Source organism: Bos grunniens, chromosome 10, assembly GCF_055505025.1.
Source record: "Bos grunniens cultivar Pamir isolate PY7600 chromosome 10, Bosgru_T2T1.0, whole genome shotgun sequence".
Taxonomy (NCBI): Eukaryota; Metazoa; Chordata; class Mammalia; order Artiodactyla; family Bovidae; genus Bos; species Bos grunniens.
In genome coordinates, this window is record NC_141174.1 from 50,790,865 (window position 1) to 50,806,755 (window position 15,891).

General features: G+C 43.1%; 1 protein-coding gene and 1 long non-coding RNA gene across 4 annotated transcripts in view; one reads left to right on the forward strand and one right to left on the reverse strand.

Annotated features, from left to right (window-relative positions):
* The window catches only part of LOC147364507 (uncharacterized), a 37,121-nt gene extending 32,801 nt beyond the window's left edge, over nucleotides 1-4,320 (reverse strand). Inside the window, exon 1 of the long non-coding RNA XR_015134608.1 lies at nucleotides 3,814-4,320. This is a non-coding gene — a long non-coding RNA (uncharacterized LOC147364507). The remainder of the gene's footprint in view (nucleotides 1-3,813) is intronic.
* Nucleotides 4,321-4,343: 23 nt separating this feature from the next.
* On the forward strand, nucleotides 4,344-12,580 carry POLR2M (RNA polymerase II subunit M). Of its 3 annotated transcripts, XM_086321190.1 has the most exons (4): nucleotides 4,344-4,585; nucleotides 6,357-7,004; nucleotides 9,951-10,155; nucleotides 11,184-12,580. In XM_086321190.1, exons 1-4 carry the CDS (start codon nucleotides 4,473-4,475, stop codon nucleotides 11,328-11,330), a joined length of 1,113 nt encoding a protein of 370 aa, XP_086177316.1. In that variant the 5' UTR covers nucleotides 4,344-4,472; the 3' UTR covers nucleotides 11,331-12,580. The 3 variants fall into 3 exon arrangements, with proteins under 3 accessions (XP_086177316.1, XP_086177318.1, XP_086177317.1); XM_086321192.1 differs by lacking the exon at nucleotides 9,951-10,155; XM_086321191.1 differs by lacking the exons at nucleotides 9,951-10,155; nucleotides 11,184-12,580 and adding an exon at nucleotides 9,067-9,273.
* The last annotated feature ends 3,311 nt before the right edge of the window (nucleotides 12,581-15,891 follow it).

Here is a 15,891-nt window from a genome sequence, read left to right on the forward strand (position 1 = left end):
CTAATTACAGAGTAAACTCACCTGGAACTTTAGCGCACCAATAATTTTTTTTTTCCTGAATTATCTCTTTCCATGCTAACAGAAATATCATAAAACACTGTGGTGGCCTGAAATGAGAAATTTGTCACCAAACAACACTCAACCGTGTGAAAGTCTGAAGAGAAAAGTGTTCTTTTCCTTTGACTTGAACCTTATTTGACTGGGATTTTCTCACCAGAGTCTTCCTATTTTTTTTCCATGGGCAACTGCCCCCTTGATTAATCCCATTTCCCTCAGTCTTAGTTTTTCCAAGCAGCTGAGCAAACAAAGATGGAGGCAGCCATTTTAACGTGCTTCCTCCCTCAAGCCCTCTGGGATGGGCCGTCCGTTCATCCTGTTCATAAACCAACGGCCTGAATGTGCTTGGAGAAAGCAGCAAGGATCTTCTGTCAGGATTAATTTTAATAGTTCCACAGTCTGTCACTGGGGAACCACAGTCCTGGAAAATGGCTTTAAATTACTATTTGCTGATAAAGAGAGAGATATGAGCTGAAAATTTGGTTCCTTGTTTCAAACAGTTTGGATAACTCATGTAAGACTTTACCTGTAGTGTGGAGTGCATGCACTTTACAGCCTAAACTCTTGGGTAGCTGAGGAAAACCTTTTGTTGCGGTGGCATCACAGTGAAATGCAAGGGGGGAAACGTGACATTCTGTTGAAGTACAAAAATTTTAGAGCTGGAAGGGAGATGAATTTGTGGGTGAATTCCTCAGCATAAAGCTTCCTATGAAACCTATTTCTGATATCTGTGAAGAGAAACTGATTCCCCTTGTTGCCCCTTCCAGTTTTTTGTCTCCCTCTCTACCAGTTTCTTCCTCTTTCCTCTTTTCACTCTGTTTTTCTCATACCCAATTCCAATTGCCTGTTCCTTCCCTTACTTTCTCTTCCCTAACTGGCAAGGCTGCTGTCAGTTAATTGCTAAGTTCTGTGCTGAGGCACAGGTGAGGCAGCTAGCAAGACTGACCGACCCATCAAGGGACTTCCCTGGTGGTTAAGTGGCTAAGACTCTGTTCTCCTAATGCAGGGGCCCTGAGTTTGATCCCTGGTCAGGTTACTACATTTTCCTAACAGACTGATGCTACTAGGCTTTGTATTAGTCAGGGGTCAAGAATGAAGGCAAAAGAAGAGGGTGGCAGAGGATGAAATAGATTACCAACTCAATAGAGACAAATTTGAGCAAACTCTGGGAGATAGTGAAAGACAGGGAAGCCTAGCGTGCTGCAGTCCACGGGATTGCAAAGAGTCAGACACGATTTAGCAACTGAACATTAGTTAGGGGTCATCAGAGAAAAAGATCCAGTAGGGTGTTTGTGTATCAGCCATTATCAGAGAGAGATTCATTTTAGGGAACTGGCTCAGGTAATTATCACTGCAGGGTAGACCATCAAGTTAGAGAACCAGGAACTTACAGTTAAAGTCTGGAGGCTGTGTGCTGGCAAAATTCCTGTGGGGGTGGGGGGGGGGTGGGAGGGGTGGTCAATCTTTGTTCTCTAAAGGGCTTCAGCTGATTGATGAGGCCCACGCACATTTTAGGGGGTGATTGGATTTACTCAAAGTCCAATGATTTGAATGTTAATCTCAGCCAAAAAATAACTTCACTGAAACATGTAGAATAATGTTAGACAAATTTATTCACTTGTGGGGCTTCTCTGATGACTCATGGTGAAGAATCTACCTGCCCATGCAGGAAACACGGGTTTGATTCCTGATCTGGGAAGCTCCCATATGCTGTGGAGCAACTAAGCCCATGCACCACAACTTTTGAGCCTGGGCTCTAGAACCACAGCTACTGAGCCCACGTGTCACAACCACTGAATGCTGTGAGCCCTGGAGCCCATGTTTGGCAACAAGAGAAGCCACTGCAATGAGAAGCCCACACACTGCAACTAGAGAGCAGCCCCTGCTCGCAGCAACTACAGAAAAGCCTGAGCAGCAAAGACCCAGTACAGCCAAAAATAAATAAATAAAAATTGAAAAAAAAATCTCTTCACTTGCTAAGCCTCTTGGTTACTGATTAAAGAACTAGATAGTTGGTGCACCCGTTGTGAGGAATTCAGATTTGTATTATAGTAACTTGAAATCCTAAACTATGTTGTGTAAAAGATTCTATCCCATACCACTGAGAATATTTTCACAAAAATTATGGTCAACGTTTATATTAAAAGCTTAAGATCTGCAATATATAAAGGGTATTTCATTAAGAAGGTGAATATGAGGGAAAGACAGGGAAAAAATTATGAGAGGGTGATTTATCAATTAGTATCTGCTACCTGCTGGGAGGGATTGGGGGCAGGAGGAAAAGGGGACGACAGAGGATGAGATGGCTGGATGGCATCACCGACTTGATGGACGTTAAGTCTGAGTGAACTCCGGGAGTTGGTGATGGACAGGGAGGCCTGACGTGCTGCGATTCATGGGGTTGCAAAGAGTCAGACACGACTGATCGACTGAACTGAACTGAACTGACCTGCTTTAAGGGAGACAGAAAAGCACAAATACAGCTCCTTAATAGAATTCCCTGACTTCACAGTTTGTTAGAAATCACCATGCACAACACACCTTGAGAAGCACGGTATGTTCTAAGCACTATAGTTATGCTCAGAGAGCAATTTGGGTTGGAATAATCTAGGAAGGCTCAGGGAGGAGGTGAGACTTGAACTAAGATTTCTAATGGACTAGGGGAAAAGGGACAGCCTTCCACAGAAGGAAAACAGCTGGGGGCAAAATTCTGAGACTTGAGAGAAAGTATCCTTGCTTGGAGGGTGCCTGTGGCCCAGGTCTGAAGAAAGGGTTTACTATCACCTGGGTAGGGGAATGGGGGTGAGGAGGTGGGGAGGGAATAAAGGCCTTCAGGTCCCGTCCAGGAACAGAGGGAGAAGGCTAGAGTAAGGAAGGCCTTGGGGGAGCTTGCCACAGGACAGATACCTGACAAGGGCCTTACGTAAGTATTTCTCATTTAGAAAGATATGGAGCAGGTTACTGAAATCCTTGTTTCAAAGCAGAGTTTATGTTGAGACTTTTGATATGTTAAACTGATTAGAATGGACTAGATAGCAAGGATACAGAAACAATTTCAGCTGTACTTCCTGAAGTAGCCTCATATTTTATCTAGAGCTTCCCTCTGGGAGGGAATTGTTTGTTTGTTACAGCACCTTACAAAGCACTAGCAAATGTAAATTTTCCGTATCACAGAAGGGAGAGACTGGGGTTGGAGGTTATAGGGTCTTTCAAACCTCATAACTGATGTCTGACTATAGCACGCTTCCTACTTTTTTCTTTGGGATCCAGCTCTCTTACCTGAACTATAGAGAAGAGTTAGGTGTTACATCGGAGAGTTAGCAGTTACACTGCTTTCCTCAACAGCCTAAAAAACTTTCTTGCTCTTTGGAAGATTTTTGAATTGGGGTGGCAGAAAGACAACCCGGACATTTGTGTCTAAAACCTATGTTCTCACTAGTTTTGTACCCTGGGAAAACTTCAGCTTTTGTGCCTTTGTTTTTCTAAGGGCAAAACGGGTAATTGTGAAAAAGAGGTTCTCCGTTTGCTTGTGCAGCACCTCCCACTATCATCACCTCTTGTGGGTCTCTGAAATCGTGTGTGTGTATGTGTGTGTTGGGGAGATGCATTTTGTATTGTTACAAGGACTCACTCAGGAGTGTGTGTGTTGGGGCGGGGTGGCGGGGGTGCGTTTTGTATTGTTAGGAGGATTCAGGAATGCCAAACAAACTAGAGGGCAGAAACCCAGACATCAAATAGACACCACACTTGCAATACCTGAGGCAGTCCTGAAAACGAGGGAAAGTCTTGCTTCAAATGCCACAGAGCCGCCTTAAGAAACGCTGATGGTTCTGAATGATCCTTCCAACATTAATGTTTGAGGTCTTCACTAAACCCAGAACTAGGAAGGCCACGCCATAGGCCAGGGCTTCACATGCCGGGTACATACCCCAACTTCACTAATGGTTAACCAACTCATCACTCATGTTTCCCCGTGTCTTTCACTTCTTGATTATTCCTTCCTTGGTGCCCATAGCCGTCTTACAATTCTTCCATTTGTTACTTGATTAATGTCTGCTCTCCTCCCGCACTGAGTAGACTCCTTAAGGGCAGGGCCCCAGGAACTCACTTTTTCTGAATACTCAAGCCGAGACCCAAGGCACAGGTGAAGAACATGCAACTAGAAAGCGCGCCCCGCCGGCGCGTGACGTCACCCTGCTATTCCCGCCCCGGCCGCCACTCCCTCAACTCTGTCCCTGTTTGTTTCCGGCGTTTCAATAAAGCTCGATTCGGCTAGAAGAAGACCTGTTCTTCCGGGAAAATGGCGACTCCCGCTCGTTCGCCGGAGTCCCCGCCGGCCGCGGATCTGGCGCCAGCTACGGGGGCTGCCGAGGACGCCGAGTGCCCACCGCCTCTCCAGCCTCAGCCCCTGCAGAATGTCCTCGCTGCCCCGCGGCTTCGAGCCCCAAACTCCCGAGGACTTGGGGCAGCGGAGTTTGGCGGAGCTACGGGAAATGTTGAAGCGCCAGGAGAGACTTTTGCGCAACGTGTAAGCTTGGGTCCCGCGAGGTCACCGCAGGGTTCCTCGGGTTCGGCACCCTGGGACGCGCCCCTCCCCGCCCCCATCCCGATCTCTTTCCTGGAAGGTCACCTTGTCTTAGGTCCGTGTCAGGCCCGCGGGCTAGTGGCCGGCCTACAGTCACAGAGCTACCGCGTACGGCCCGGGCGCCGGGCGCCTGTGTTTCTAGCTCTCCAGCGTTTCGGCTCCTCATCAGCTCCTCGTTGATTTTATTTACTCAGTGCCTGTGTCGGCCCTCCAAGGGGAGGGTCTGTATCCCAAATCCTTTCGCTCCCATTACCCCAAATAGTGCCCCAAACACCTAGTCAGTTTCATCTCTAGATCCCATTTTTTTACAGGAACTGTAGGAAATGGGAAGAGTAAGGTAAAAGAGTCGGACACGACTGAGCGACTGATCTGATCTGATCTGAGGGTAAAAGAGTGACTTATTAGGCAAAGTAAGTTTGATTAACACTTAACTGTTAGACTTCATGGATTTTAGCAGAGGATCGGTGTAACAATAATGATTTTTTAGGAAGCTTATTTTAGCAGGTTGGTGCAGGATAGTTTGAAGGAATAAGAGAAGAGACTAGGAGGTATTTTCAGAGAAGTTCCCCAATAAGGGGATTCTAAGAAAGTGAACTAGAAGGGTAGCTGTGGGCCTGGGGAGACTAGATCAGGCTTAGGATCATTTGAATATGTGGTTGACAGAGATGGCTGAAGTTTCCAACCTGTATGGAGCACCATTAATAAAAGTAGGAAAGCTGGAGGAGGGTAATAGTCTGAGATTGATTTTACTTACTGGAGCTGAGTTAATGGAAAAGTTAATTATATTTGATTAAAAGTTGGAGAAGTGGTCATGAGGCTGGAGAAAGAAGAGAACGTTGGGAAAATACAGACATCTCAACTGGGAGGAATGTTAATAGAACTGGGAGGAATGTTAATAGAATTGGGAGAATCAATGTAGTGTCATAAAGAATAGAGGGTGTGAGCTGTAACCTTCCGTGCACATTTATTGTTTGGCTAAAGAAAAGGAAATCAGAAAAGGAACCTTTGCCACTTAGCCAAAGTGGCAAATGATCACGTGGGGACTTCCTGGTAGAGAACTATTTTGACTGTGAGAATGAGTGAGTTAACTTTTTAGTCTCAGGACCGCTTTAACTCTGAAGACTTACTGAACACCTTGAAGAGCTCTTGTCGTATGTGTTTTATATTGACTGGTAGTTATTGTCTTAGGAGTTACAAGTGAGAATCTTTAAAACACAAGAATACAAAAACACACGCATTCTATTAGCCATCAGAACAATGCTATCATCCATATCATGTGGCCTCTGGAAAACTCCCCTGCACTCATGGTAAGAAAATGAGAGTGAAAATGACAAATAGTACCTTAGTTATTATAAATAGTTTTGACCTTGCAGATCCATCCACCTCCCCTCACCAGGAAGGTCTTGGAAATCACACTTTTAAAAACTGATTTGGGGCATGTCTTATATTAATATCATGCTTAAAATACTTTTGCAGAAATTCTAATTGTTAATAGATGAGACAAACGAGACACAGTCCCTAATCATCCTGTAGTCCCTTGTTTTGAGGGGTATTTGGGTAATGATTCTCTTATTTCATCCCTGTTTTGGGGCAGCTGGAAATCAGTTTTTTGACTTAAATTTCGATTTTTCTCCCTTTGAGAATACTACTTTGTGTATCTCAAGTTTAAAAACATGGCTCTATGTAATGTACACCTATTCTTTTCCTTTTGTAGAAAATTCATTTGCAAATTGCCCGACAAAGGTAAAAAGATCTCAGACGCTGTCACCAAACTGAAAGCTGCCATCGCAGAACGTGAAGAAGTTAGAGGAAGAAGTGAACTCTTTTATCCTGTTAGCTTAGACTGTAAGGAGAGGCAAAAAGCGATTGCAGTTGTTGATGGGGACAGAGATAAGGCCCAGAATTCTGACCAGATACTTGACACTTCATCACCCGTTCCTGGCTGTTCCTCTGTAGCTAACATCACATCATCTCAGACAACCTCACGACAACAGGGACTGGCACATCCAACTCGAGGAGGTGATGCTGAGGCAGCTGAGGCTGAACACACAGTGAGCGAGCACCCAACTTCTAGCAGCGGAGCCCCAGCGCCTTCCTCATCTCAAGCTAGTGAGGGTCTCCCTCAGCATTGTGCCTTAGGTCAAGTGGAGGATCATCCTGGCAGCTCAGACAACCTGTTCATTGATAGATTACAAAGGATCACAATTGCGGATCCGACTGAACACCACTCAGAAGGAAACCGGAATCCTGAGAACTTGGCCGGCCTCTGGAGTGGGCCGCAGAAGAAGCCTCATTACATGGAAGTGCTGGAAATGCGAGCCAAAAATCCCATGCCCCCGCCACATAAATTTAAAACCAATGTGTAAGTACCATCGGAAACAGGCTTGTCACAGGAGCATTATATTTGTTAAACTCCAAAAACTGGGAGACTGCGTTAAGTTCAGTGAACTTGGTGTGAGAACTGCTTGTACTTGGGAATGAGCATATTGTAGAAGCAGTAAAACAAACATGGCTGGAGTGGAGGATTCCTGCTGGAAAATGCTTTCTTTTTTTTCGCCAAGTAATTGAAAAGGTTTTCAGTAGCAGATGGAGCATTAAACTTCAGGATACTTAGGCAAAATTTTATATAAAACATAGAATTAGAGAATTTATTATAATTGTTTCCAGAACCATATTCTTGTACATAGCTCCTCCTCTAACCAGACTATAAGCTAAGAGGAAAACAATTGTAGGAACCGACGGCCTTTCTCAGTAAAAAATATTTGTGTGCTCGCTGTATGTAACAGCAGGTGCTGTGACGACATGAGAGTAAAGATTCTGTTCCTCATAGAGTTTAGGGTCTAGATGAGGACTCGAGGCTTACACACTTGGAAGAACGTTAAAGTATATAATCATTTCAGGAGGAAGGGAGCTGAGAAAGGGTTAACAAAGCAAAACAAGTTTGGGCAGGAGGGGCAAGTGAACTGTACTTCTAAGTTCCTTGTCATAGTTGTTTCTGAGATCTTCAGAAAAAAATCTCTTCAAAAAGAGTTTTATTTATTTATGTGCAGTTATAACATTCAAATCAGGGAGTAGTTTTATAAGACACTAATATCAGATACAGGGAGCTTCCCTGGTGACTCAGTGGTAAAGAATCCACCTGCCAATGCAGGAGACACAGGTTCGGTCCCTGGGTCAGGAAGATCCCCTAAAGAAGGAAATGGCAACCCATTCCAGTATTCTTGCCTGGGAAATCTGATGAACACAGGAGCCTGGCAGGCTAGGGTCCATGTGGTTGCAAAGCGTCTGACACCAACAACAGATACAAAGTTTAACCACTACTGCTTTTCTTTGAAAAACTGAAAGCTTGTAGTTACAAGTACCTAAACCAATTTTTTTTAATTATTATTATAGAGACTTTAAAGTTCAATTGTATCTCACTATTCATTTTTTTAAACCTCAAAACTATTTGTTCTGCATAGAAAACCAGAACAAATAGTTTTGAGTAGAAAACCAGCAGAGAAGGCACCCCACTCCAGTACTCTTGCCTGGAAAATCCCATGGAAGGAGGAGCCTGGAAGGCTGCAGTCCATGGGGTCGCTGAGGGTCGGACACAACTGAGCGACTTCACTTCCACTTTTCACTTTCATGCATTGGAGAAGGACATGGCAACCCACTCCAGTGTTCTTGCCTGGAGAATCCCAGGGACGGGGGAGCCTGGTGGGCTGCCGTCTCTGGGATCACAAAGAGTCGGACACGACTGAAGTGGCTTAGCAGCAGCAGAAAACCAAAATTAATTTTTAGTTAGGAATAAAAAGTAATCTTTGATTAAGTAATTACTCATCTTGTGTGTGGTGAGGTATCTTTCCTCACTTCGAGGGAGGCAGAAAACCAAAAGCATCATTTAGTCAAGACGTACAACAGAGAATACATTGACCCTGATTCTGTACTGTGGTCCTTTAGCTGGAAGTGGGAGTAGAGGAAGGGAATATCCGTGAAGGTTCCCAAGGGAAGTTTGTGAGCCATAGAGACAGGTGCACTCATCAGAAGAGGCTGGGCTTTGGGGAGCCAGGCGGTAGACAGTTGGAAGTGGCAGGGGATGCAGGTGTCCCTTGGCCGCCTCTTGCATGCTCTTCTGGCTCTTCTGATGCAGGAGGCTGTCTCTCATCTCTTCTAGCCCTAGTCTACCCAGAACTTCAGATTTGCAGAGTCAGTTACCTGTGAAACCCGGCCACGTGGGGGTGATCTGTGCCCCTAAGGTTTGTCCTGTACAAAGTAGAACTCACTTCTTCCCAGACTACTTTGTCCCATGTTCCCTAAGCCAGTAGTGCCAGCACCTTCTTTCTTCCCCTCCTTTCCATCTCTGCCAGCCATGGGAGCTGACAGTGTATTTCCTGGACCTTCGTCTCTAATCATCCTTATGTTCATCTTTTCTCCTGTCAAAGTGAAGATGCTCATCACTGTCCTGGCCTAGTCTTAACTCTACCAGTCCATCCTGTCCACTGCTGCCAGAGTTTGTAGAAGACAGACCTGAACCTGTTAGCAGACTAGAGCCTTCCACGTGCCTGCACCCAGCCTGCTGCCCCAGCCTTTTCTGTACTCTCCAGCTCCCATGCTTCCTGTGAGCTGCAGCCCTGTCCGTCCTTACTCTCTGGTGAAATGCCATCAGAGATCCTATCATTTACATGTTGAATCCATATTATTCCAAGACTCCTCAGATTGCACTCTTTTTGAAGTGTTTCTGCCAGCCATCCTGTCTCCCATTACAACAGGCCATTCCCTTGTCTGTGTTCCAGTGGGCCTGTGCCATAGTACCCATGATATTACATCACGCTGAAACTGTTCACAAGTTTAATTCCCTCTGCTAGACAGTAAGCCCCTTCACAGGTATTTTTGAATGAGAATAGGCTTCTAGCTCAAGGATAAGCTTTTTGGGGGGCTTCCTAGGTGGCTCAGTGGTAAAGAGTCCACCTGCCAATGCGGGAGACGTGGGCGATGAGGGTTCGATCCCTGGGTGGGGAAGAGCCCCTGGAGGAGGAAATGACCACCCACTCTAGTATTTGAAGAGAGAGGGGAAAGGCAATGAGTCTAGCTATCTGTTAGAGAAATGCATTGTCAAATTACTCGCCAAAAAAGGTGCCAATTTAAATATTTGTTTTTGAGGTAAATATATTTAAAAAAACGTTTTATCTATGCATGTAAATAGTGGTAAAGGCCTTACTGTTACCTTTGTAGAACAGTTAGCTGCCAAGGTTAAAGGCCACTTTGTTGAATGCTACAAATGTGTGTCTGTGAAAAGGTGGTGTAACATAAGGGTTGCTTCCTGCAGATTACCTTCACAGCCCCATGATTCATCCAGTGCTTGTCAGAGGAGAGGGTCTCCCATCTCCTCAGAGGAGAGGCGGCGCAGGGACAGGAAGCATCTTGATGATATCACAGCGGCCCGGCTTCTGCCGCTGCACCACCTGCCAACCCAGCTGCTCTCCATAGAGGAGTCGCTGGCACTTCAGAGACAGCAGAAGCAGAGTTATGAGGTATTTAGAGCATGGCTTTTTCCTGCCTGCATGTTGTACGCTGCTTTACGTGAGTCAGAATTTACTGTAGGCCTTCGATTTTCACAAAAGCTAGGTTGGCATGGATTTTCAAGGCACCCGTTTTTAAAAGCCAGTTTTCGTCCTCAGCTCATTCAAGTGATTGCCTGGCTGTAACTAAGCATCGAGGAATCGTTTCTTACCTTGTTTGACCCTAAATGCCTGTCTGAAGGTATTTTTAGGTTGAATTAAACCATTCAGTTTGGGGTTGGTTTCCTGGCAGAGCAGTAATAACTCCACTTCAGTCCCACCTACCTGCACTACCCGTGGCCTGAAGGAGGGACATAAATGAGTTCGAGTGGGTTGGGGGCAGCCTGAGAAAAGTGAGCCAGATGAGAAATGAGCATTGCGGCTTGCCAGTCAGTCAGTGACACCGTCACTGGGCGTTTGCAAGCACATTGCCACTGTTTAAGATTTACTTAGGCTTTTTATTGCATAGTAATTTTCATGGGAGTTAATTTGGAGAGGGATAATCAGTTTTTAGTATTCTTTGATTTTTCACTGTGGCACTGAAATGTCACTCTCGAGCCTAGAAGCCATGATCTAATCTAGGAAAGAAGACTCTTCCAGTTGGAGGGCCAGGACAGCATTGGTGGTTTTTAACATTTGATGGCTCAAATTGTTCTTCAGGGTTGTCTGTACACATGCACATGCCCACATGCTTGAAAATATTTTCCTGTGTGTAACTGTCGCAGTGCCAAGCTGATTGCTCAGCTTCTCTTATAGGAGTTGGGTATTTCAGTGCACATTGTTTATCAGTGGAAGTCTGTCAGCACCGCTGTAGCAGGCTGGTAGCTCTCTCCAGCTCAGCCCTGTGATGTCTGTGCCTCATTCTCTCAGACGGCAGTAGAGAACCCAGAAATAAAGGGGCATGCCATTCTAGTGAAACCGGTTCTGTTCCAGTGACTTCCCACTGAAAAATTGTAGGGAAAAGGTATGAATGTCTAACTTTTTGCCTTTTTGTCTTAAAGGAGATACAAGCCAAGCTCGCAGCACAGAAGCTAGCTGAAAGACTAAATATTAAAATGCAGAGCTATAGTCCAGAAGGGGAGTCTTCAAGGAAATACCGAGAAGTAAGGGATGAAGATGATGATCAGTCCTCCGAGGATGAATTCTGAAGATGGATGTTCAGATCATCTCCTAAATCTCTGCCTGTTGAAATCTCATTATCTTACATCAGAGTGCCTAACAAGTATCAAGATCAGTGTCAGACATTGTTGAGAGAAAGAATTTTGTAAAGTTACACTAAGGAAACTATAAAAAGAGCCCACTTTCAGATGATAACTTTCATGTGCTTGAAAAGTTGAATATTTGAATATTGTGTTTAATGACACTATATTAAATTTTGGCAGTATGTCCTGTGTTGGTCTGATATTTTAGTATATAGTAAGCACATTTTTTTCTCTAAGCCAAATGAAAGCAGGTGATTAAACTGCTTTTTTCTTTATACTTACCTCTACCAAATAATGTTTATTACATGTCTTAGTGAATTATTTAGTTTCCCAGGCATCACCTAAAATGAATTATGAAGATATAATTCCCTCTTTTTTTGAAGAACAAAGGGAGAAGTCTAGAGAATTTTGTGCATGTTTGCATAGGGGCTGTTACAGTATTGGACATTAAATACCAAGGAAGACACTCAAAGAAAATGCTTAAATATTTGTTTCTTTCTGTCTTCCCTTAGGAAATATGTTTTCTTTCTTCTCATAAGGAATATGCGGTACTGTTAGTTAATTCTAGAGGGTGGGTGGTCTTTCTAGATGACCAGATTTGCCTGGTCATGGAGTAACATGAGGAACAGGGAAAGTCTTAAGGTGATTGATGTTTGTGAAGGGAATAGCTGTTGGTGGTGGTTTAGTTGCTCAGTTGTGTCCAGCTTTTGCGACCCCATGGACTATAGCCTACCAGGGTCCTCTGCCCGTGGGATTTTCCAGGCAAGATTACTGGAGTGGGTTGCCATTTCCTTCTCCAGGGGATCCTTCTGACCCAGGAATTGAACCTGTGGCTCCTGCATCACCTGCATTGCAAGCAGATTCTTTACTGCTGAGCTACTGGAGAAGCCCTATCTGTTGTTAGGCTTGGCCTGACTTGACTTCGTTGTTCTAGCAGATGATAGGTTCAATTTGATAAGAGAACCAAAAAAGTTTCTGAAGCTACAATTGGTTTGTTATCAATATATATTGCTTCCCTGCCCCCTCCAAAAGAGACTTACGTAGGCTGCAGAAACCTCAATTTCATGTATGATTTCAAAGGATTATATGGTTGTCTCCAGAGAAATTAACACATATGTTGCCACAGTTTTGTTTAACATGTTGGTGCCTTTAAGCAGTGTTGAAAGAATAAAATATTAATTAGAGCAACCTGAAAATGCTAATGGTGATGTTTTACTGCTGGTTAATTAAATGTAACAACTTTGAAGGAGGCTTTGCATATATGAAATATGAATTAGAATACATTTAGGCAGATATAGGTGTGGTAGGAAGGGCTCAGTTCTGTGTCCTGTCCTTTTGGGAGTAACTTTATCACCCTTTTGCTTTCCTCCCCTCATCAAGCAAATATAGGAATATCCTGCACAGTTTTGTTATTTTTAGTTTTTAAAACTAATCATAAATGATTTCACATCCTAAAGTTATTTGATGCTCCTTCTTTATTAAAATAGTCATTCAGTTATGTCTGACTCTTTGTGACCTCGAGGACTGTAGCCCGCCAGGCTCCTCTGTCCATGAAATCCTCCAGGCAAGAATACTGGCAAGGGTTGCCATTTCCTTCTCCAGGGGATATTTCCAACCCAGGGATTGAACCCAGGTCTCCTGCATTGCAGGCAGGTTCTTTACTGTCTGAGTCACCAGAATAAATAAACGTTGTTCCTGGAAAACCTGATCATGGGAGGGCTCCCATGCCATACATGCAGTCCCCTGTAATCCCACCCAGAGAAGGCTTCTGTTAATATTTGGGTACAAGGACATATGCATACTTTTCTATGCATAGCTATACATTTATATTTTCAATAATGCAGTCGTACGCTGGTTAACATTCTGCTCTATATACTGTTAACATTTCCACATACTAAATATTTCACATTTTAGATAGCTGCAGAATATTCCATTTTATGGGTGTGCCGTAACTTTGAACATTTTGCTTCACGATGTGTTCATTATAATGCAAATTGGAATGATACAATCGACATCTTATGTCACATCTGTAAAAAGTGACTTATTTCCAAATGGTACCTTTCTAGAAGGAATTGCTAGGTGAAAGTAAATTTTTGAGACTTGATATCCTCGCCACAAAGGCTGTTTTCCTTAATGTTCCCACTAGCAATATATTAAACTATCAGAATTGCAAGTTGCAATTCAAAATATTTGCCAGTAATTCCAGAAAAGGGCTTCCTTTAAAATGTGTTTCTTTGATTATAAATGACGATTTGAGAGTCTTGTCATGTTTATTGACCATTTTCATTCATTGTTTTGAGCATTGCTTCTTCATATCTTCCCTATATTCTCTTGGCGAGTTTGCCAATTTTATTGGTTTATAAGTTACTTTGTGAATTAAGATGTCTTTTTGTCATGTGTTATTACCGTTTTCAACATGTGACTTGCCTTCTAATATAGTTGGTGGTGTTTCTGTGTAGAAGTTGTTTTCTTAGCGTCTGCCTTTTGCAGGTGTGCTGTGTGTATGAGTGTGTGCTCAGCTGTGTCCAGCTCTTTGTGACTCCATGAACTGCAGCCCGCCAGGCTGCTCCACCCCTTGGATTTCCCCGGAAAGAATAGTGGAGTGGGTTTCCATTTCCTACTCCAGGGCATTTTCCTGACCCAGGGATCGGACCTGAGTCTCCTGTCTCTTGTGTTGGTGGGTGGATTCTGTACCAGTAGTGCCACCTCGGAAGCCCATGCAGGTGTGCTAGGGCGTGCTTTCCCTACCCCAAGGATGGGTACAGATTGATCCTTATTTTCTTTTGGTACTTTAAAAAATTTCACTTTTATACTTACCTTTAATTAAGAAGGAAATTTTTAATCCATCTCAAACTTGGGAATATTGTATGAGGTGAGATTTAGTTTTTTTAAAATTTGCATTGTACTGGTATAGAATACTAAATTCCTGTGTATCTTTTGTGTCTTGGACCTGGGCCTTCTAGTTTTTCCACACTATTTAAATAAGTATAGTTCTAGTCAGTGGTATGTTTGGTAGTATGAGTTCTTTCTCATTCTTTTAAATTTTGTGAAATATACAAGAAGTACATAAAACAGGTGTGCAGTTTAATAGATGAAGCAAACAGCTATGTAATCACAAACCAGAGGCTCAAAAGCCACTGCCAGCACTCCAAAATCTCCCTGTGTGTTCCTTCCAGCTTCCCCTTTGTCCCCCAGAGGAAACTCCTAGCCTGACTTTATGGCAATACTTCTCTTTTAAAAAATGGTTTTACCTGTTATGTGTATAACAATATTGTTTTCCCTACTTTTGACTTAAAAAACTGGACTCACACTGCATGTTGTGTCTAGTGCCTTTCACTAAACACTTCCACAATGCACGCTGTGTGTCGGTGTGATTTACTCATTTTCATTACTGTGTGACATGCCGTTTCATTAGTGCCACTTTATTTTCCTGAGATGGGCACCTCTATGATGTTTTCAGTTCAGGGCTATTACAAGCAATGCTGCAGTGAACATGTTTGTGCACATAAACATTTCTGTAGGGCATTTACCTAGGAGTTTAACTGCTGGATTATGAGATAGGTATATCTGTAACATTTAATATCCTTCCCCTCATCCCTCACTGTGTATGAGAGCTCCAGATTGCCAGACTTTACTTTTAGCATGCGATTTTTTATACAGACATTCACTGTGCTTTTATTTTGCATTTCTCTAATTAGAAACAGCCTTTGAGCATCTTCCACATGTTTACTGGTCACTGGATTTCTTCTTTTGAAAAGAGCCCATTCAGAACCTGTCTCTGTTGTGTGTGTGTCCGCCACCTTACTCACTGATTGTGTGTGTGTCCGCCACCTTACTCACTGATTGTATACATTCTTCGTACTAATGGTTATTGAGTTTGTTGTAAATATCCTCTCCTCTGGTTATTTTTCATTGTCTTCATGGTTTTTTGATGAATAAAAACTCTTCATTTTAATGACAAATATATCCATCTTTTATGTTTAGTGTACTTTGTATCTTTTCTTGAGGAATGTTTTCCTACCCTGAAGTCATGAAAATACTATCTTTAAAAATCTTTTCATTTAAATAATGCTTTTTAATTTTGCCTTTCTTACTGTCTTATGTTTGACTTCCTGTGGGAGGTACCTGTGACTGTGTGAGGAAGGGTCCTTCTGTGTAGCCACTCATCTGGCACTGTGCAGTGCCCTCCTGCCATGCAGTAAGCACCAGTCTATGCCATGCATAGATTATATTTCTGTGATCCACTCTGGGTCCTCTCCGTTTCTCCAGTCTAATATTATGCCACTTTATTTGTGATAGCTTTATGGTGTAAAGCCTGTCATCATGTTCAGGAGTAGCTTGACTGTTTTGGGGCCTTTGCATTTTAAATTTTATTTATTTGGAAAGAGAAACAAAGTAACTTATTTCCTTGTTTCTTTTTGCTTTTTGTAATTATTACCAAAAGATAATTTACAATTAGATCATTTTTAAATTTAAATTTTAGAACCAGCTTGCCATGTTACATAAA